This window comes from Cheilinus undulatus, linkage group 1 (genome assembly GCF_018320785.1).
Source record: "Cheilinus undulatus linkage group 1, ASM1832078v1, whole genome shotgun sequence".
NCBI classification, from domain to species: Eukaryota; Metazoa; Chordata; class Actinopteri; order Labriformes; family Labridae; genus Cheilinus; species Cheilinus undulatus.
In genome coordinates, this window is record NC_054865.1 from 17,461,728 (window position 1) to 17,483,701 (window position 21,974).

General features: G+C 40.9%; 1 protein-coding gene across 1 annotated transcript; it reads right to left on the reverse strand.

The window, feature by feature from the left end:
• Nucleotides 1-5,772: 5,772 nt before the first annotated feature.
• qser1 (glutamine and serine rich 1) lies at nucleotides 5,773-20,192 on the reverse strand. The gene is made up of 13 exons (XM_041787112.1): nucleotides 19,820-20,192; nucleotides 17,722-17,831; nucleotides 17,363-17,500; nucleotides 12,962-16,231; nucleotides 10,648-10,952; nucleotides 9,845-9,961; nucleotides 9,625-9,758; nucleotides 9,358-9,542; nucleotides 9,104-9,241; nucleotides 8,883-8,980; nucleotides 7,440-7,586; nucleotides 7,170-7,265; nucleotides 5,773-6,997 (listed from the first exon to the last, which is right to left on the reverse strand). Exons 1-13 carry the CDS (start codon nucleotides 19,927-19,929, stop codon nucleotides 6,857-6,859), a joined length of 4,989 nt encoding a protein of 1,662 aa, XP_041643046.1. The 5' UTR covers nucleotides 19,930-20,192; the 3' UTR covers nucleotides 5,773-6,856.
• Nucleotides 20,193-21,974: the final 1,782 nt, after the last annotated feature.

Below are 21,974 nucleotides of genomic sequence, written 5' to 3' on the forward strand. Positions count from 1 at the left end.
AAGAATTATACAAATCTTAGGTTCCTCACAGATATGATGAATGTTTGTTGTTATAAAAACTGAAAACGGGAAGTACCTGTAATGAGACTTGTTACACACATGCAGAAGATAAATATCAAGTATATTCAAAGTCGAAAAGATTTAAGATAAACTTCTTTAAATGACATACTCAGTTACTTTTCACCGCTGACATTTTTGTCCACTAGACTGTGTAAACACACAACTTTTCCTTTCTGCTTCTACTGTGTACTCAGCAAATGTGTGACTGGTTTAAACAGCTTTAAACTACATCACCATCACACAGTACATCAGGTTTTACTAAAGAACCAATAAGCAGTCTGTGTCTTCAGACTTTATCCACCACACAACCATCCAGTTACTGTAGCGTCCTGTTATTCTCACGCTGCCTCAAGGGTCCTCTCAGTCTGTCTCCCACATATGGAACAATGCCGTGCATTAAAATTCATGTGCTTTTCATCTGGACAGCAGACATTCAGTATCTGTCTCTCACAGTCGTGCCCGTACTGGAATCCCAAACGCTTGCCTGGCAGGCCGTCCTCCGCCAACTCCAAAGGACAGAGGACAGTGGTTTTCCTCACAGAGCCGTCACTGAGGCACAGAGACACTTTTGTTTTTAGGGGGTTGCCAGTAATTTCTGATTGTGTGACAGGGCAATCATATTTTATTCAACAGGCCTAAGACGCTCTCAGACGACACAGAGTCAGCCACCTCTTCGCTGCGAATAGTTTGGTCATGAGAGCATGGTGGGTGAGCATCATTGCCAGTTTCCCGCCTTGCAGCACAAACTAAGCTATTAGGATACGAGCTGATGTTTGCTGCAGCCTCTGACTGAGATGCAACAGCAGTACAAATCATAGTCTGACTCCTCCATGTTAACAGATCGGACAGGAATCAAAATTAAAAGTGAAACTACATGTCCAATGATTTTTTTCTGATTCTGTTGTGATACTTGTTATCATGCTGACATACAGCGCATTCAGAAAGCGTTCACTTCAGGCCTCTACTTTTTTCACTTTTACTATTTATGTTTGCAAACTTATCAAACATTGAAAATATCACACTGACATAAGTATTCAGACCCTTTGAAAAGAACACTTGAAATTTGGCTCAGGCTTCTCGCATTTCTCTGGATCATTTCTGAGATGTTTCTACATCTTGATTGGAGTCTACATATGGTAAATCAAATTGGTTGGAGGTGGTTTGGACAGGCACACACCTCTCTATAGAAGGCCTCACAGCTGACATTGCAAATCATAGTGAAAACCAAGCCATGAGGTCAAAGGCCTGCAGAGCTCGGAGACAAGATTGTTAAAGACACAGATCTGGCGAAGGCTACAAAAAAGTTATTCTGCACTGAAAGTGCAAACCTAAAGTAGGTCTACATTATCTCATAGCTGTGATATATTTAATGTTATTAGCCAATTAACTTTTGTGATGGGTCTGCTATACCTCGACAGCAGAATCTTGCTATGATGGGGAGGCTGTTGCCAGGGACCTGGCTCTAATCACAGACTCTGGAGGACCAAGTAATCATATCAATCAGAAAGAAATCTGGTTGATGTTGGTCTGTTTACTGCGAGAGAAGAGAAGGAGAAGAAAACTGCAGTGAAGCAGAAGGCTGAAAGACTAAAAAATGGTAAAGTATGCCAGAGAAATTAACAAAACTCAAGCACATTAAGACAATTTTGAAAGAACCTTCATGCTATTTCTATTGTATTCAGCCTCATTGTATGATCCCCCCCCAGTTGTTTTTGCTCCTTTTTTCATGAAGCACTTTGTGACTTTCTCTGTGACAGGTGTTTCCTCAAATAAACTCTTTTTACTTACCCAGAATGCATTGCACAAAAATGGCAGCCTAAATGTGTTCCTTATACTTTTGCAAAAATGTAGGGATCTAGTGTGTTTCTATATAAACTCTCCCCTTCAGAAGTGTTGGAACAGTGAGGTCAGTTCTTATATTTTTGCTGTGGACTGAGAACATTTGGGTTTAACATCAAAAGATGAATATGAAACAAGAGATCAACATTTCAGCTTTTATGTCTGGATCTGATACACAACTTAGAAGATAGCACCTTTTGTTTGAACCCACCCATTTTTCATGTAAGCAAAAGTATTGGAACATGTGACTGACAGGTGTATTTTGAAGCTCCAACAAAAAATAGCGTTGAATGTCTACGCTTAGTTTCAGATTTGGGTTTGCCTGTGCAGACTGCATTTATAGTTATAACCAACATTAGAACCAGAGAGCTGTCTCTGTGTTAAATTGTGAAGGTGAGAGAAGATGGAAAATCAGTCAGAGCCATCAATCATTTGTAATGTCCTTAAGAAGGAAGAAACCACTGGTGTACTCATTAACAGACATCTAACAGGTTGACCAAGGAAAAAAGCCACTGCTGACAACATAAACATTACAGCAACAGTAAAGAAGACTGTAAAGGAAGACCCTAAACAACTGTTAATGACATCAGAAACAACCTCCAGAGGGCAGGAGTGAAGGTATTCCCACCTACTGTTTGTAGAAGACTTCATGAACAAAAGTACTGAGGCTACACCAGGAGATGCAAACCACTCATTAGCAAGAAGAATAGGAAGGCCAGGCTGGTATTTGACAAAAAGTAAAGAGATGAGTCTCAAAAATACTGGGACAAAGGTTTATGGACTAATGGGACAAAGATGACCCTTTACCAGAGTGAAAGGGGAAAGGCTAAAGTTTGGAAAAAAGAAAGGATCTGCTTATGATCACAAACATACAAGCTCATCTGTGAAACACAGTGGAGGTAATGCCTTGGCTTAGGCTTGCATGGCTTCTTCTGGGACGGGCTCATTAATCCTCATTGGTAGTGTAACACATGATGGCAGCAGCAAAATGAAGTCTACAGAAACATTGTCTGCCAATTTAAAGAAATGCAGTATGCAACCAAACTGACTGGTAGGTCCTTCATCATGCAGCAAGATAATGACCCAAAACACACTGCAAAAACAACAAAGGAATTTCTTCAGGGGCAAGAAGATGAAGGTTTTAAACTGGCCCAGTCAATCTCCAGACCTAAACCCTGCATGTATTTTACCTGCTCAAGAGACTGAAGGGAATAATCCCCAAATAAAACAACAAATGAAAGAGGTTGCAGTGAAGGCTGGAAAAGCATCATAAAAAGAAGAATGCTAAAGATGGTAATGTCAGTAGGTTACAGGATTGATGCAGTTACTTCAAGCAGAAGATTTGCATTCCATTACAAATATGCTATTTTCTAAGTTGTGTATCAGATTCAGATGTAAATACCTGGATATAAAAGCTTAAGTGTGGATCTCTTGTCTCATACTCATCTTTTGATGTCAAACCCAAATGTTTTCAGTCTACAGCAAAAATAAACTGAACTGGAACTGGTCTCACTGTTCCAAAACCTTTTGAAGGGGAGTGCACATAGAAGACATTAATGTTACTCAAATAAAGCCAACATGTCCTCATAGGAAAAGTTCCCATTAATAATGTGATGAGACATCCTTGTTTAAAGACTGCTGACTGACAACTGACAAATCAGTTAAGTGCCATGCTGATTCATAAAGATCTGTTCTCATTGTCTTACTTACTTCAGTGTAATGTTGGTGTGAGTGGGTAAGGCTTTGGGTTAGTAAGCTCATGTAAAGAAGGCCACAAAGTTAACCTACCATGGGTGCAGTAGAAACTAGATTCCTAAACACTACTTATTTCACATAAGGAATACACAATTATTAAATACTCATTTCTAAATCCATTTTTGTGTCAAATTTGAATTTCTAAAGTGGTTAACTGGGTAGTATGTAGGATCATCTTAAGTTAGCAGTTTATTTTCACCAAAGAAACCCCTTCTATTCCACGATAACTTAATCACCATATGTTATACAATACATGATGCTCTTATCTCTCAAGTGTCCTTATACTGCCCTTTAAAACCTAAGTCAGCTGCTAACGGCCTGTGAAATAACACCAAGGAAAAGCTCATTCGATCCAGTGCAATGGAGAAAATGTAATTTATGTAACAACCTCAGAACTTGAGTATACTTGATAACACTCACTGAGTTCCTGGTAAAAGTATTTCAGATGATTCTCAAACATCTTTGGATCTTATTCATAACATCATGACAGCCAGCCTTTTTATCAGTGAAGTCTTAGTAAGCCAGTATTATTTTAAGGTTTTCTTGATGTTGGAGCAGTCTTCTTTATGTTGTCTGGGATTGAGACATAACCTTGCAAAGCAGATGGATACGCCTGTGTTTCTCACTGGCGAACAAATCCATCTGGCGTGTCAGGTTAATTGAGACAGGTTTATGGGTTAAAATTACATGTAAGGATAAGTTGAGTTAAACTTCAAAATCAAATGTAATGGTAGAGAAATCTTTACAACTAAGCCTTACATAATACAACAGTGGGGTCTGAATTCAGTGCAACACATAAACAGTGCCTATGCAAAGTTTTCTCCCCTTGGATGTTTAACCTTTTTGTTTTTATCAATCAATCATAGTCAATATAATCTGGCTTTTTGACAAAAAAAATGCAGAAACTCTCATTAATGTCAAAGTAAAAAGAGATTTCTACAAAGTAATGTAAATTGAATAAAAATATGTAATGTAAAATAAGTGACTGCATAAATATTCACCCCCTTCAAAGTGACTGACCTAATTCAAAAGAGTTCCAGCCTATTGGTGCTAGTAGACTCACAATTAGTGAAATGGGGATCGCCTGAGTGCAGTGAATGTCTCTGGAGTGATTGTAGTATACAAACACCTGTGTCTGGAAGGTCCAGTCACTGGCCAGTATTCCTGGCTACCATTACACCATGAAGACAAAAGAACACTCCAAGCAACTCAGAGAAAAGGTTATTGAAAAGTATAAGTCAGGGGTTGTATACATAAAAATTTCCAAGGTACTGAACATCCCCCCCTGAGTTGTTAAAGGGAACAACTAATGGATGGAATAATGCATGTGTAAATCTGCCTAGATCAGGCTAAACTGAGTGACCGTGCAAAAAGGAAACCAGTGAGAGAGAACCAAGATGCCTATGACTACTCTAAAGGAGTTACAAGCTTCAGCAGCTGAGATGGGAGAGACAACAACTGTTTCCCAGGTGTTTCACCAGTCAAAACTTTATGGAAGAGTGGCAAAAAGAAAGCCACTGTTAAAGAAAACTAATTTTCAATCTCTCCTACAGTTTGCCAAGAGACAGGTGAGCGACCAAGCAGAACAAAGTTCTTTAGTCTGATGAGATGAAAATGGTGCTTTTTGGCCATCAGACAACACACCACTGTGAAATTTGGTGGTGGCAGCATCATACTGTGGGGGGGGTGTCTAAACGTAAGTGTGTCTAAGACTTACAAAGGGCTGTCCCCAAACTCTGTGCAACCAGACAGAGCTTGAGCAGTTCCAAAAGAAGAATGAAGTAAAATTGCAGCGTCCAGATGCGCAAGCCTGATTGAGGCCCATCAGTGCTGTGATTGCAGCCAGAGGTGCATCTACTTCATTAATATTTATGCACTTATTTTTCATTACATCATGTTAATCAACTGACAGTACTTTGTAGAAATCTTAGGTGTAGTTTTCACTTTGAATTTATTTTTTTCGGTGAAAAACGCCAAATGATATTGACCAAGATTGATTTAATAAAATCAATAACATGGTAAAACATCCAAGGAGGCCAATACTTCTCATGGCCACTGTAAGCCCCTAACAACCTGGAGGATGTTCAAAAAAAAAAAGGAACAGAAAAAACAATCATCTAATACATGCGGCTCTTTATTTACAAACTGCATCTTTAATGAACAAGATTGTTTATGAAAGCATAAAGTTGATAACCAGCTTCTGAAAAGTCCTGTAAGGAAGACCATGAAAAAGCAATGTAAAAGTGTCTCCAAAATTGTAATGATCAAATAGCATCATATCAACTTCTGAGAAAAATATATGTCTATCAGTCATAAAATGTGGCTACATCTGTAAAGGAGTATAAAGACAAGTTTTATTCATTTCATTTTACCTGCTGATAAGTCAAGGTAATATTTGATTATCAAAGTCCATAAAAAGCAGTCCTGGATCGGCACTGACTTCTATTTTGAAAGCAAAGGGGTGTCAAAAATGTGAACTAGAGTATACATAAAATATGGTAGTTACTAAAAGAGTTGCTGTAGTTCCCACCTTCCTGTTCTTTTATACAAAATTTACAGTATATATAAGTTTGTGCTCCATTACAAAAATGGATCTTTTAAAAACAGCATGGTTATATATAATATATAGTTGTTGTTTTTTTATACAATAAATCAACCTCTCTGTATGAGCATACTTTTCAAATGATTGATGAAAGCTTGTTAAAACTTCAGATAATCAGAATTTTGTATTTTTATTTGATGTGCTCTACTTTCTATACTGATTGCTCTCTATCTAGTGCATACTCACTGGTTATTATCTGGCATTTCTCTATAAACAACAGAAAAGATAAAAAAAAAACAAAAAAAACAAAAAAAAAACAATATAAATCTATGAAAAGGCCCTTAAAAAGTGGGCTTGCACTATAAAAACCTACAAAGACTAGGAGAGGCATGAATTGGAAGTCTCCCAAAATGATTCCACAATGTTCATGTCCTCAGTTCATCAAGTTTCTGCAGAGATCAGAAACTGTCCTGCTCTTCACCTGTTACCTCTTCACACCACAAGCCATCCGGTGTCTCTCAGGCAAATCATCTGACAAGTCCCTGATCAAATCTCTCTGTGGCTGGAAGGAGATGCTCACTCAATCCTTCTCTGCTGAAAATCCTCATTTTAGGCTGTTTTCAGTTTGTTTGCTTTTAAACCAAGCTCATCAAAGCTGGATCATCGGCAGGCCTGCTGCACTTGATTGATCAGCTCTCCAAAGCGATCAAAGAGCCCTTCCACCCATGCCGCGTTCTGCAGACACTTCTGTACCGTCTCCTCCTGCCCCAGGTCCCCGACCTGCAGACGCAGGGATGCGATCTGGACACAAACATAAAAAAAAGGGAGCTTAACATATAACACAACAAAGGTTCCTTGAGTTATCAATACTAGAGTGAAACCTGTGAAATATTACTAGTCAGAGAGTTAAATCCACACTGACAGAAAACAGCTAATCAAATTCAACACAATCAGGGCAGCGATAATGTCTCACCTCATCCTTACACATGAGGTATGTGTGGTACTTGTAGTGCTGCAAAGAGTGGTACAGAGAGAACCACTGCGTCTTCTGCTGGTCCACTGTATACTCCTAGAAAGTGAGAAAGTCTTTAAACACTTTTTTAAAAAAGATGACAGAGCAAGAGCAGGAAAAGTGACATCAGTGCTGAGCAGAATAAAGGAAGATGAGAAACTTGAATGGTAACACTGTGCCCTCTGCTGGACAGATATTTAGAGTGCATTTTAATAAATCATGTTTTCTTACCTGAGGCACTTTGTTAGGCATCTTGTAAGGTTTCATGGTTTTCTTGTTGTACGCCTTTCCACTGAGACGGACTTTAAAGGCTGGAGTTTCCCCATCCTTCTTCAGCTCAGTCACCACTGAGATCTCTGGGAAGCTGTCGAGAGCCGTCTGCAGACACAAAGAACAAGACTTACTACACACTTATACTCCACACTTTTCCAAGTGTAACTTGGAAAGCTTACCTTTATAAACATGTCTTAGAATAATGATACTCTAAATTTACTCAGGAACATACTGGCTTTCTAATGCCCTACTCACACAGGGTTAGTAATACCTAGGGACCTCTGGTAAATTGCTATAATCGCACAGGACATCTGTGTTTTTAATCCCATGTGAATCAGACATGTCTGTAATTTGCGGTGGAAAAATTACAGGACAAATTATTGATCATATTTCAGCACAGGTATCTCTAATCCTGTACAAATCTACATCTCTGTAATTTAGGGGTGGTATGTTTTTAAAGGTCTGTGCAGCTTCTCTGTGCCTTTTTCTGATCAAAACTGAGGCAGTACAGGAGAGTGTTAGCAAAGTTTTGACACATGGGCAATAAATAGTGGTTCTCCTTCAGTAAATTTCAGCTTAGGTGTAAAAATGGCTTTATTTTACTATACTGATTTATTTTAAACTCTGCTGTCTAAAGTCTGTGCCCACAGCTGCTCTCTTCATACGCACAGCGCTTCTGCTCTGCTTCCTACAGTTTCTCTTTACGTTTTAAAATGTATCGCTCAACAGTCAGTGATTAGGCTGCAACAGCTGATCTGAGAGGAGGGTTTATGTGGATGCGTAATGACCCCAAATTTATAGAGTGCAGAATGACATTAACTGCAAAAAAATGTTAAAAGTAACAGGAGAGGCCCATTAGACGTCTCCCTTTCTCATACATTAACTGGATGGATGCCTGACTTTTCCTCTCTACATCTGTCTGCTCAGCTGCATATATGCAGAGGTGACTTGCTCAACCTCAATGTATAATGGGAGAGATAGCAGAGGTGTTTCAGTAGTTTATTAGTCATGGGCAGCTTGGAAGGAGGAAAAAAATGGAGGAAAACACTTAGGCACATGGCATCTACTATAAACTCTGGTTAACAGTATGTAAAAGACACATGCAAGAAACTGTTTTTTTTTTGCTGCAGCCATACTGCACTCTTATGTTTCCTTCAGCAATGCCTGTAAATTCGAGCACTTTACAGACTTCGCTTATTCCATGTGAATGTGCCACACCAAACACTAACATCAGGAGGTAATTCACAAATTATCAGAGGTCCACAGGCGATGCTAGTCCTGCGTGAATAGAACTTTGTGCTATTAATTTCCTCTTTTGCAATTTCAGAGACTTAACATCATAAAACATTTTTAATAACACATTTTTCACAGGTTTTTCAAAAGTGCCCTAAGCACACCAACCTTTAGGACCTGCCCTATGTGCAGTTTGTGAAGCAGACGTTTCCTGTTGTCTGTGATCATCCCATCCACTTTTCTCATATGTGGCAGCAGCAACTCATCTGAAACATGACAAATTAGCAGGTAACAAAACCAGTCTGACTTTGCTTTCAATCTTTCTTTATTTACGTCAAGCCAGTAGTTCAACAGAAAACAAAAGTTCAATGCCGAGAAAGTCAGCTCACCGTTTGCTTTTTCAAGCGCTGTAATGACATCTTCATCTAAAACTATGCCAATGAGCAGCTCCACAAAGCTCTTGAACGTCTCCTTCATGGTTCGTGTGTTGAGGAGCCGTGAAGCAAATGGAACTGGAGGGTTTAAATCTAAAGGTATGAGTGTGACAGAGATTACCATCAAGATAGAATGAGAGAATATGAGATTAAGAAAGCATATCAACTTAAAGGAATATCTTATGAAAGAAGTCAAAAGGTTCCTTCACCATCATCTTCACCACCTTCTTCAGATGATCCCGAGGCAGTGGGTGAAAACTCCTCCTTCCACTTCCTCCTCTTCTTAGGAGGAGGTTCTGCCCGGGGTTTGAGCTGTTTGGGTCGAGGCTTTTGGCTTGGGGAGCCTGAGGAAGGGGCGGCTGTAAGGCCCAGCAGAGTTTTCACTTGAACACCCCTGGGTAGTAGAGAAACAGTTATAGCACCCACTCTAGTAGTAAAAAAGGTTGAATTCACACCTGTCGAAATTGTTTTCTTACCTTAGTGAATTCATAGGCTTGCAGCGTGGCTTCCGACTACAAACTCGAACATACTCTCTTTTATTAACCGTGTCCAAGAACTTCACATAGACCCTCTGGTACATGGTCTTAGCATCACCAAAATACCCAAGATACTAAAGAGAAAAAAATTACACATTATGTGTAGCAGAATTTCCTAAAAACCTTCTAAATTTCCTAAAAACATTCTAATTGCACTTACACTGTTTGTAGCTGAGAAGACTCTCTTTCCATCCCTCAACTCAGGCACAAACTTCTGCAGCAGAGCTTTCTGGACTTTCCAGATGGCTGGAGGCTCACTACCCGCTCTCATGGTCACCTTGGCACATGACACAGATCAGAATAAGCTTCAGTGATTTGGTTTACGCACTACAGGAACAATTAACGTTACAGTGTGAGTGTAGACAATATCATAAATGATGGATTTACATCAGTCCTGGGCATTCAGCTACCGAGTGGCAGTCCTGAATGCTTGTTGATTGGCCCACCTCAATGCGAACTGGAAATGGTTTGATATCTGATTGCTCAGACTGTATAGGTGGTCTGAGATGCCTTCATCTGCACTGGCTTGGTGGTGTAGAAGCAGTGCTTACAGTACATGCATTGAAGACCATCATGCCAGCTGATAAGATCTGAGGTATTCTGCTACAAAACAAAAAGCTTGGCTTTGTGTTTGTCCATCCTTGCTTGGTATAATGGGAATTGTGGCCCTTTTAAGAGATGTGGATCATTTGGCTCACCTTAGTAATAAGTGCTGGTCTTTTGGCATCCACACAGCACCATTTTACCTTTTTAATGTCTTTAAAACAACAATAAAGGGAAAAAAGAAAATCACCTATAAAACCAGAGCCTCTGAGATTATATAAGGAGTGCCGTTTGTATAAGAGGCAGCTAAGTAAGCAAACTGTAAACAGGGCCTTCGTTGTCAAATTCAACATTCAGCGTTAATTACAGCATCCTCCTCTGTACAACCTGTTGAAATCTTTTCGCATAATTTGGTGTTACCTTTAAGCTTTCAATGTCTTCATTCCTGACGACAAACTCGTCCCTCTCTCTGTACATCCCCTCCCCTCCGCTGTCAGACAGCTCCTCATCAGTCAACCCCTCAATGGCCACACTCATCAGCTTTACAGCCAACTGGCCTGGAGGGGTCTCTTTGGACTCCTTACTGGAGACAAAGGTAGTCCCTCTTGGCACAGCATTTATTGTCTGTGGAGGAGGAGCGACCTGTAGCAAACGGGTCTCAAGGACAGGGAGAGAAATGGTGGGAGCCGGTTGTGGCTTCATCACTGGAGCAGGAATTTGGTTATCTGGAGAGGTCGCAAACAGATTAAAATGTTAAGTAAAAACATTTTAAGAAAGAAAATACATATCAGATAGAAACTAAAGACTGTGTTGCTGATATCTCAATACATAAAGCTGAAAAACCCCTAAAGCAAAAGACAGTTGAAGCAGTTTTGCAGATTTGCCTAATCACTGAGGATGGTTTGCCAATAAGATGGGAGTCACAGTGGGTAAGAATGCTGTTTTTTCTACCAAAATAATGTTCAGATTTTAACTGAGGACTTCCTCCAGAGGGGCAGCTTTCTGATCATTTCCCTGCTTTGCATTTGAAGTTCAGCCTTTGGTAAGTCACAGAATACAAGGCTTCAAATCTCAATCTGCAAACATGCTCAAACGAACACAGAAAATACTTTTTGCTAATTATAAATCCTGTGGTTCAAGTAAATGTTTTGCAAAATTTGGGCAAAGTAAGTGTTTGGCTGAGCTGTTGTACAAACCCATGACAATATTTTACAGCTTTTATTGTGCAGTCATCTGCAGGGTATATACAGAAAATCTGACATAAAATGTAATCATTTTGATACTTTTTTAAGACCCGTTTCATACATTTTATGAACCATAAGTTTTGAACTGGTTTCAGTTAAACCTGTGACAACAAAGAAAAGAAAATTCTAGGAGTCTTTCTTAATGCAGTATGCAAATTAAGCTTTCTTTGAGCATTCTGAGATTAGACTGAGAAAAAAAGACCTTGGTTTGGTACTGTAAGATAGCTGACAATGGAAAGTCTAAATTTTGACTTAAGTGGCCCAAACATAGTAATACCAGTCTTGGAGTACCTATTTAAAGGTCTGCATTGCAGTTAAAAATCATTAGTTAATGCCCATTTCAGGATAACAATAACATTCTTTAATTTGGATTTTTAAACACTTTAGTGTCAATGTTCAATTTATTGTTGCGGCTGATAAGCTTTAGCTCACTATAACTGCCAATAAAGCTATATAGAATATAAGGGGGGTGTTTTCAAATTGTCTAGTAAAAATGTGAGGCCTTACAGTCTTGCATTTAGGACTTTAAATACTCTTAAAAAGTCTTATTTTTCTCTAAATTGATTTATCAACTTCTAATATTTTTAAGACCCTGTGGACACCCTGATCACATAGCAGGATAATTAATATGGATGCACTGGTTTAACATCAGTATCGGGCATTGTTGGCCTTTTTGACAAACATCGGCCATCTGTAAATAATGTGGGCATGAACCGATGTCAGCAGCAGATGATTATCTTTTGTGTTGGACAAACGCTGATCTGTTTTCATGGTCAAACATGAGAGAAAATGTTGCCATCATGGAAGTGTTACACCAAAAACACCACAACAATCATTTCTAACAGGTTTAACAGCAGGGTGGTTCACTGAGACACTCCTGATAAAATGCTTGAAGAAACATTTAAAAACTAAACTAAACCAGCTACTGTTAAGAGCTAAAATTTACAAAAGTTTTAGAGTAAGGATGAACAAAGAAACAAACTTCTGCCAAGCAAATCTGTTGATTCAGCTTGAACTCCACGGACTAATTGTTTCACATTAAGAAAAATATTTTCAGCTACCAGTGCCACCGACTGGCACTGGTGGCTGTAAATATCACACTTAAGGGGCCAGTAGGATTCTGTTGTTTTATTTTTTTTTTTAAATAATTACTGACTTCTTACATCTTCTAGGATATGTTGTCCACCATGTCCCTTTAACATAAAGAGAAACCATTAAAAAAAGTCTGAATACACATAATTTTAGTTGTCTATGGCATTTCACTCTCAGTTTTAATAGGGAGGAGGAAACATTTGGTAGATCTGGCTGTAAAAGGAGACAACGGAACAGGTAGGGAATGTTCAACCAGTAGTCAAAGGACCGGTTTGCACCAAAATTGCCAGGTCCAGTCCAGCGCTGCCCACAGTTAATCATACAGCTCACAATAATATGAAAAGTACTAAGTGAATTGCTTGAACAACAGTATTGGCAGCTCATAGGGGTAAAATTACCTGTCCTGGTCTTCCGGTCTGTGGCCTCATCCAAGGCTGACAGTGCTGATGTGATACTGTTTCTCAGGGCCTGGTTCTTCCCAGTGTTCTCCTCTTCATCTGAACTAAATGATGGCAGAGTCTCTAAGTTTTTCTGCAAATCTTCATCCAGGCGTTTCTGCTGGGAGCTCACTCCTTGACTCTCCTGGGGAATCAAAGGTCCTGGCAGACTCTGCACTTTGGGAGGAAAAGATGGCAGAGAACACAGCGGTGGTTTGACTGAGGGACAGGGTTTTCTTGGGCGACTTATGGTTCGTGTAGGACTTGGGGAGTATTGCTGTTTGGGACCAGATTTAATGAAGTCGAGGAATGAGCCTATGAATCCAGTTTTGACCTCTGGCTGTTTCTCTTCCACCTCACGGATCTTCTGCCTGATCCTTTCCTGCTGTGGACAACCATCGTATACATTCTGTGTGGAAGACGGGGAGCTGACGTCACTACCCCTAGAGTTCTGTCGCTTTGCCTGCCCGCTACGCTTTGATGCTCTTGCCTGTGCATTATCTTCCTCAGGGCCGCCTGGTTTGGTCAAGGATTTAGAGCGAGCCTTCTTTTTTGGAAAGTCTTCACCTCCTGGGCTGTCCATGAGACCATCCTCTGTTTTAATACATTTTACATTCCCTTTGATTCTACTCTGGAGACCTGAGGGGTCAAACACCTGCCCAGCTAAGTGATAGTCGTTCTCGGCGCTCCCTCCATCTCCGTTTGTATTAATGTCAGAACTGTTGTTGTGGTGGACAGACTGAGCCTGACAGTCTGAGGCCATCTGAGTTCCATTTAGTGTCATGGCCATGGTGTGAGAGTTAGTGTTGCTGAAACTTGGCGACATGTGCCTTATATCCACTGTCTGGAAGTGGCTTTTAGAATCAACTGGACTTGACATTGCTGCCATGTCAGCCTCAGCAGAAGATGTAGCTTTGACAAAGTCTTGAGGTGTGACACCACAGGCCGCCACGGTGGCAGCGAGAATGTCATCAACATTTGACAAAATATTTCTGTCATCACCGAGTAGCATAGAGTCAGGGAAGCAAATAGAGTTGAGAGCAAAGTGGTTCTTGGCATCACTTGGCTGGTTTGTGGACTGGTTGTAGTGGTGCTTGGAGGCATCAGTGCATGCTGAGCTCTGTTCAGACACTACTGTGCCCTGCTGACTCTGGGCCTCAGTGACGCTGGAGCCAAGCAGTTCTCGATCCATCTGAAGATACTGAACATGAACAGGACCCAAATCTTGTCCCGTTGGGATACCTTGCACTGATAGCACCTTAGAAGTGTTCTGATGATGGGCGAGGGGCTGCTGGAGCAAAATCATCTGGTTATGCTCGAGGAGAACCTGAGTGCTGGGGACGGTAATAAACTGCGTGTGGGGGGCTGTGGATTGAGACTGACTATGATTCTGGTGGTTCTGTTGATGTGGCTCAGGAGATTTGAGTTGGAGCGGGTGTTGCTTGAGCTGCTCGTGTGATGCTATAATACTGGAGTTTGCAGTTTTGGTGTTGCTTGTAACATGACCATTAGCGCTGCTGAGATGAACGGCCTGTTGGCTAGAAGAACCAATCCTTTCATCCTTCAGCTGTGCTGTGTTTGCGTGGCTCAGTCCCATGAGCTGGTCATCAGAACGTGAATTGCTTCTGATGACACTTTGTGTTTTGTGTTGATCATCCATTTTTGAAACAACATAGATGACATTGTTATGAGCAGACATGCTGCTAGCTGCAGCAGACGCTTCCAGGGATGCCTGCTGGAGAGCATCTAGATCCTGGATGGGAAGCTCTTCAAGCTTGTCTTTACTGTATGTCAGCTTAATGTCCTGGATTGAGGACCTGGCATTGATTTGTAAGGTTTGAGCAGTTGACGAGTATGTAGGTAAAATTGTCTGCTGCTGGGACAAGGTGTCATGTGTTTTACCTCCCATTGAGTCCTGCATGAGGGAGTAGTCCTGTGTAGCATTTGGTGAGGGAAGACTTCGCACACATGTGGATGGGTACGATGAGTTTAACGATTGGTTAAGGGATTGTCCTGTTGCGTAGCTCTGTGAGCGAGTTACTGAAGCTTGTCCCTGTGAGTGGGATGTAAAAGTCACATTTTGGGTGCCCTGAGAGTTGGATGAGGGGTAGCTCTCAGAGAGATTCCCCTGACACAGGCCCTGGACCTGGGCTCCATACTGGATCTCCTGCTCCTGGCTCAGTCCAGAGCTGGGGGAGTAAACAAGAGTCTGACTTACGGATGCAACACTGTCAGACTGGCTGGAGAGCGAAGGCAGAGTCTTGTAAAGTGGGGAGATTTTGTCTGTGGTGGAGTTGGAGTTCTGAGACTGGGTGTGGGGGCTGATGTAGGTTTGAGCTAGACTACTGGACATAAGGCTGGAGAGCTGGACTGACTGCTGATTGGCAATTACTGAATTCTGTTTTTGACCTGGGGGGGTATAATGCTCTGGAGACCCCGCTGTAAGGCTCTGAGAGTGTTTGTGACTCTCTTCATCCCCAACCGTGTGCTGAGCTAGCTTGGAAGAACAGTCTTTAGCCTTTGGCAAAGAAGTGGACGAATACGCTTGAGTTACTGACTCTGTTTTGGGTTGTGGAGCATGACTGACCCCTTGAGAAGAATCCGTACCTGTGGAGGGGCTGCAGGACACTTGGGTCTGACGGGAAGGGTCCTGCTCATAGGACACATCCGCCTCATTGCCAGAGCCAAAGTATCCCTGTAAGGAGTGCTCTGAACTGGGCAACTGCTCTGAGGCTGTGTGGCTGCTAGAAGGCCTCTGGTGGTGTTTAATCACACTACATTCACGCTGAAGAGCTCGTTCAATGGAGCCTGAGAAAACCGTGGCCCCATATGGTTGTGGAGTACTGTGAGGAGCAGGAAGGGCAGAGGGTAGCAGGCTGAACTGGGGTTGTAATAGGTGGGGGGCTGACTCCTGGGCTGAGCGGTAAGTGGAGGACTGGACTGGCAGAGTTGAGCCCAAAGCAGGAGCAGAGAGATGATTAAAGGCCAGTGCAGTGGGGAGCACAGTCTGGCTCGATTTGAGATGGAGGAGGGGGTCGTGGTGCGAAAACAGGCCATTTGTGGAAGTGCTGAAGGCTGGATCTGGGAGGGCCAAGGAAGGGTTGGTGGCATAACTCCTGGAAGGGTAGGCACCAGTGTGCTGATATGACGAAAGAGCAGCAGGAGAGGGGAAAGTGGCAGTAGAAGGCAGGGCACCAGTCAAATACAGCTCTGTGCTGGAGGCGTTTGTACCTGCAGTGCACAGAAAAAAAAACACATTAACAGACAATACTTGAAAAAATAAAATGATGTAATCCAAGCCATAGACAATAATACCTCATTCCTCAGTAGATAACATATCGTCAAAAATCAAAGAATGGGAGTAGTGGTACCACTAACCAACTCTTTTTTGATTTTAAAAGCTCATTCAAACCACTAAACATACACAATGCAAATGGTAACTGCTACATAGATTGGTAAACTTAAACGCCCAGTTTTTCAGGTTGCAAAGTAATCAAAAAATTAAGCCGACACTTTTTAATGATAGAGGATGTTTAGTGAAGAGTATAATGTAAACTAGGGCTGTCAAAATTAATGCATTAAGATAAGAGAGAAGATATACCTACAATACTTAAATGCATAGGCCAAAAAATAGCAATAGCAAAAATTGTATTTACAATAAACACATGTACACCTTGGCTTATAAAAGGACGAAGACCAGAAAAAAACACACAAAGTATGCATCATTTAATGTTAAAGTGGGACTATATTACTGGGTAAAACATATGAAAAGAATAATACTACTACTATACATAATCCACATGCAGTAATTAATCATGATCAATCAGAGTCCAAATTGGAACTTCATTATTTTATTTGCATTTATCACATGCTTGGTTGTCCTTTTGAGCACACTTAGGTGGAGCCCCTGCAAAATCCCCCCCACTGTGTTGAATAAACACACCACTGCACCTTGTTGTCTCATTTCACTTGAATAAACTCAGACAGCTCAGTGGAGAAGTCAAAAGTCATCTGCAACTTGTGTTATCATTTACCTTTTTACTTTTCCCTATTTCCTTTTCAGTCCATAACAAGTTCTTTTTCTGTGGAAAAGTTTACATCATAATCTTCAAAGTACTCTAGTTTCTTATTTTCTTTCAAAAAAAGCAGGTTTGTCACCAAACAGGAAGCCAATTACCCTTAGTTTAACACAGTAAAAAAATCTTAAGCTAAACAAGAATAGTTTTAAATGCAAAACAGTAGAATATTAAAATGCAATCAAAGTTTATTGCAGTTAACTGCAGAAATTCTGAGATTGGTTGCAATTAAACATTTTAATCACCTGGAAGCACTTATTTAGTTACAAAGTTAGCCTTTTCTTACCAGAAGGCCATGAAGGAGGTCTAAAAGGGGGAAGCAGTGAGGCACTAACAGGACCAGCCTGAAGGCTTCTAGACTCCATGGCTGACAGGAAGCTCATGATTGAGGTCTCAGAAGTATTACTGCTTGAGTCAAGTGCTCCTAACAGAAAAAAACAGAAAAGAGGGATAAGGGATAGTTTATTTATACTATATATTATGATACATATTTTAACTAATATTTTTAACTAACCAATGTGAATGTTAGTCTCACAAACACTGACTATAAAATCTATATATCTATCCAATAAAGCCAAAGTTCATAGAACCTAAAAATAGCTGCATGACCAGATGTCATAATAAATTTTGACTTGAATAACTCACCTGCTGCAGCAGGAAGTTGTGATGTAGTGTATGTTGGAAGCTGGTGGGTTGGCGTGTAGCTTTGCCGCTGGAGGAGCTCTGAATCAAGTTGTGCTGCACCATAACTGGGACTGTATAAAAACACATACACAAGAGCTTGCATTTATAAAGTTATATTTCAACACCTAAAGATGTATAAAAGGTAAATGGCTTTTCCAGAAACACAGCATTCTTGTTTTCAGGTTTCTAATCTGTGAATTCTTGTCTGTCAACTGAGTGACGAACACAGAAGGCGCTAACCCTAGTTGCAGAAACGCAATTATGGTCACCATATGAAGCATGCTATGCGAAAAATGCGCTAAATGTTAATAGCACGACAACACAACATGTAAATTCTTGTAACTCCAAGAATTAAGCTGTAAAGTTGGCTTTGCTTAGTGTGAGGTACTATGTTAATGTTTGCCAGCGCAAATAGGGGACAAAAGAGCTTAATATTTGACATATGACTCGTTGCTTCTCCCAGGAAAATCATGGGAAACAGAAATAAAACCAGAGGTGGGCTAATCAGAGGCAGCCAGCCTGACCTAAAGTGTTCACTCTCTGCCAGAAGGAAAACATCTGTGAAAGTCTCAGAGCGGAGCGGGTGTCATCTCAGCTTTTCCTTGTCCCTTTACATTCACAGATGTGCAATGTCCTGATTCTCTGTTCTCTTCTCAGCAGTTTGACAATCAATCCGAGAAAAACTAACGCAATATTCATTACCCGGTAATAACTGGATACGTGTTTGTAATCTAATGCAATTCAGCACAATGAGTTTCTTTATTAAAGAGTATTTTTTAGGTGACACTGTCAGAGATGAATGTGAAATACTGAGGTGTGAATGCATCTGTTGTGTTAAACTGGACCAGTTTGCATTGAACATGTTTCTACTATTCCCTCCACCCTAATGTTTGTTTACAGATTTCTCAAAACATCAGAGACATGTCGTGACATAATGCAGTCCAGTCCAGCAACGCTGCGCACTAATGTAAAACCAGCTGCAAATATAATCTTTTTCAACAGCAAAATTCATGGCTGAGCTTTTGTAGTGGACTGCTTTAGATTTTAAGGGCAAACTAAAACCTAAAAATGGTCCCTTACAGTTGAGGCAAATGCATCAGCAGTCACAAACCCTTGCTATTTGGGTCACACAGATATGACAAGAGGGGAACTGAGATAACCTAAGGCGGCTTTTACTGAGCCTGTAATCAGTGCAAACATGGTATATTTACTATACAGGTCTGATTGTTAGCGTTTAAATACATGATTTGCTATACAGTAAATATATGAAGGTAAAACTCAAGTGGGGTGACTTTGTGCATCAGTACCTTATCTGCTTCAATTTTATGCTTTGATGAGGTTTCCTGTAAAGTGATTTAGGTGCAACTACTTTTACAGACTCTTCAGAGCACAATCTGATTTGAATTAAGTAGATAACACCATGTTAAACTGGCATGATCTCCTCATAACTAAATATGTTATAGAACATAATGCAACAGCAGTTTGAGCATAATAAATAATGCAAGTTATGCAGGTGCAAAAGTTAATATTAAAACTCTGAGACATGCAACTTTCAGAGCTTAAATAATGGCCCATGCATGAAGAGACTACGACACGTCGCCTCTTGGCACTTTGGTAACAACATCAGCTAAATAGCACTAATTTGAAGTGCCATGACTGACATAACTAGCATTTGAAGCTAGTTACCTTTATTGTTTTCGCTTTGGTGAGCACCTGTGGGTAAAGTAAAACGGCCTACAGATTGCTAATTTTAGCTACCTAGCTGGTTTGCTTATTAAATGTATAAAATATAACCCTAACCCTGTTTTGTAGAAACTCTGAGCATGGCCACAGTGGGGAGACGGTGTGCTAGCGAAAACTAGCAAGGTGGGAGACAGAAACAAACTGCTAAGAAACCGATGTCAAGAAAAGCCGCCCCAACTTCCACAAAATTCCCAGATTTCTCCGATTCCTCCAATGTTTCCACTAACAACACGGACTTTCACACTTTTCTCCTAGCCACCTAGGCCCCCCATCACCGATATTTCCTTGGGAATGTGCCCTCTTCTTCATCCTTTACCTTGGCTTGACACTAGCCGTGCTGCGGTCATAGGCCCAAGAAGCTACGGTCTGTGCTGGAGCAGCCAGCGCGTCCGCAAAGCTGGAGGTCGGGTAGTTCCTGTCCATCATCCGGTGAAAGATTCACTTTCCCGACGGAGCTTCGTGAAGCAGCGGACGCACATCGTAGCAGCCAGGGTCCGACCCACCAACCGACAGACCGACCGACCTGGAAAGGCGAGGCAGCCCCGTCAAAGCGCTTCACAGTCCGCAGAGCCTCCGCGAAGCAGCGCGAGGTCCTGGGTAAATGTGCGCTGTTTGCCTTGAGTTGGTTTCGCTAATTTTTGTTCATCGCTCGTCATGGAGAGACGTGCGAGCCCTGCATGGTTTCACGTACCCATGTTAGTTTATTTCCCAGGATGCACCGCAGAGTTTGGCTTGAAGTTTTGTAGTTTTCCCTCTGTCCAACTAAAGGTTCAACTATACCTCCTACCAGTGTGGTTTTAACCTGGTTCAGGAAATCAAACTTGCTGTTTCTCCCGACAGAGTACGCAATTAAGCATGGAAAGCAATTTGTAACAGCATCAGCTTTGCTAAATTGTTAAATTCTTAGAATGATGCCTGATCAGGTGTCATCTTAAAGTGAATTAAACAGTATAATACATTTTGCTGCAGTTTTCATATCTGAAGTATTTCTGATTTTAAAATTTCCAATTTGAGAATTTTTGGATGAAGTTTATATTTTCTGCACAGATTGGCATCCTTGAACATTACATTTTAGGAATATTAAATCGATTTGCTAAGGCTGTTAAATGGGGAGGGAAGGCTTTTGTAAAATAAGTAAAACGTAAAGAAAACATAATAAATAAAAGACAGATTTTTAACTTATTTTTGTTCTATGATACACAAAATTGTCTTAAGTTTATTTCAATAATAAAATTGTAAAGGTCTCTACAACTCTATTTAAAGTGTGGTATGGTCAGTAAGCCATCATGACAGAGTCAAAACAAGATTTTAGAGTTTTTGCAAATTTATCAAAAACAACAAGAAATGAAATATCACATTGACGTGAGTTTTCAGAGGCTTTTGCAAAAACACTTTAATATTTTGCTCAGATTCCTCACATTTCTCTTCTTCATTGCTTAGATCTTTTTACACCTTGATTGGGGTATACCTGTGGTAAATTAAATTAACTGGACATGTTTACAGGCCTACATCCTTCTATAGAAGGCTTCACAGCTGACAATGCATTTCAGAGAAACAACAGTAAAGCATTGTGGTGGCAGCATCATGCAGTGGGGGTGTTTTTCAGAACCTCAGACTGGGCTGAAGGTTCATTTCCCAAAATGACAATGACCCTGAGCACAAAGCCAAGACAAAACAGGAGTTGCTTGGTGACAGCTCTGAGAATGTCCTAGGGTTGCCCATCTACATGTTGCAAAAGAAGAGCACACCTGGAGCTCTTTTGCAAACTCTGGGGGGCTGTCATGTGTTTTACACTGAGGAGAGGTTTCCATCTTGCCACTCTGCCATAAACCCAGTTCAGTGGAGGACTACAGAAATGGTTGTCCTTCTTTAACTTTGTCCCATCTGTACACAGGATCTCTGGAGCTCAGTCAGAGTGACCATCAGGTTCTTGGTCACCTCTCTTACTAAGGTCCCTCTACCCTGATTACTCAGTCTGGCCAGGCAGCCAGCTCTTGGAGGAGTCCTGGTTGTGCCAAACTTCTTCCATTTGAGAATTATGGAGTTAGCTCTGCTTTTGAGGACCTTCAGTGCAGGAGGGCTGTTTTGTAGCCTTTCCCAGGTCTGTGCCTGTCAACAATCTTGTCTCTGAGTTCTGCAGGTGAGTTCCTTTGACCTCATGCCTTGGTTATAAATTGCTCTGATATAAATTGCCAGCTGTGAGGCCTTTTATATAGAGGTGTGTGCCAAATCATGTCCAAACTGATTAATTTACCACAGGTTGTTTCCAAACAAGGTGAAAAAACATTTCACAGCAACAATCAAGAGAAACAGGAGGCACCTGAGCTAAATTTAGTGTTAGCGCAAAGGGTCACACCTGTGCCAATGTGATATTTCAGTTTTTTATTTTTCATACACTTACAAAAAAAAATCTAAAATTGTGTTTTTACCCTGTCATGAGTGGATACTGAGTGTAGATTAATGAGAAAAGA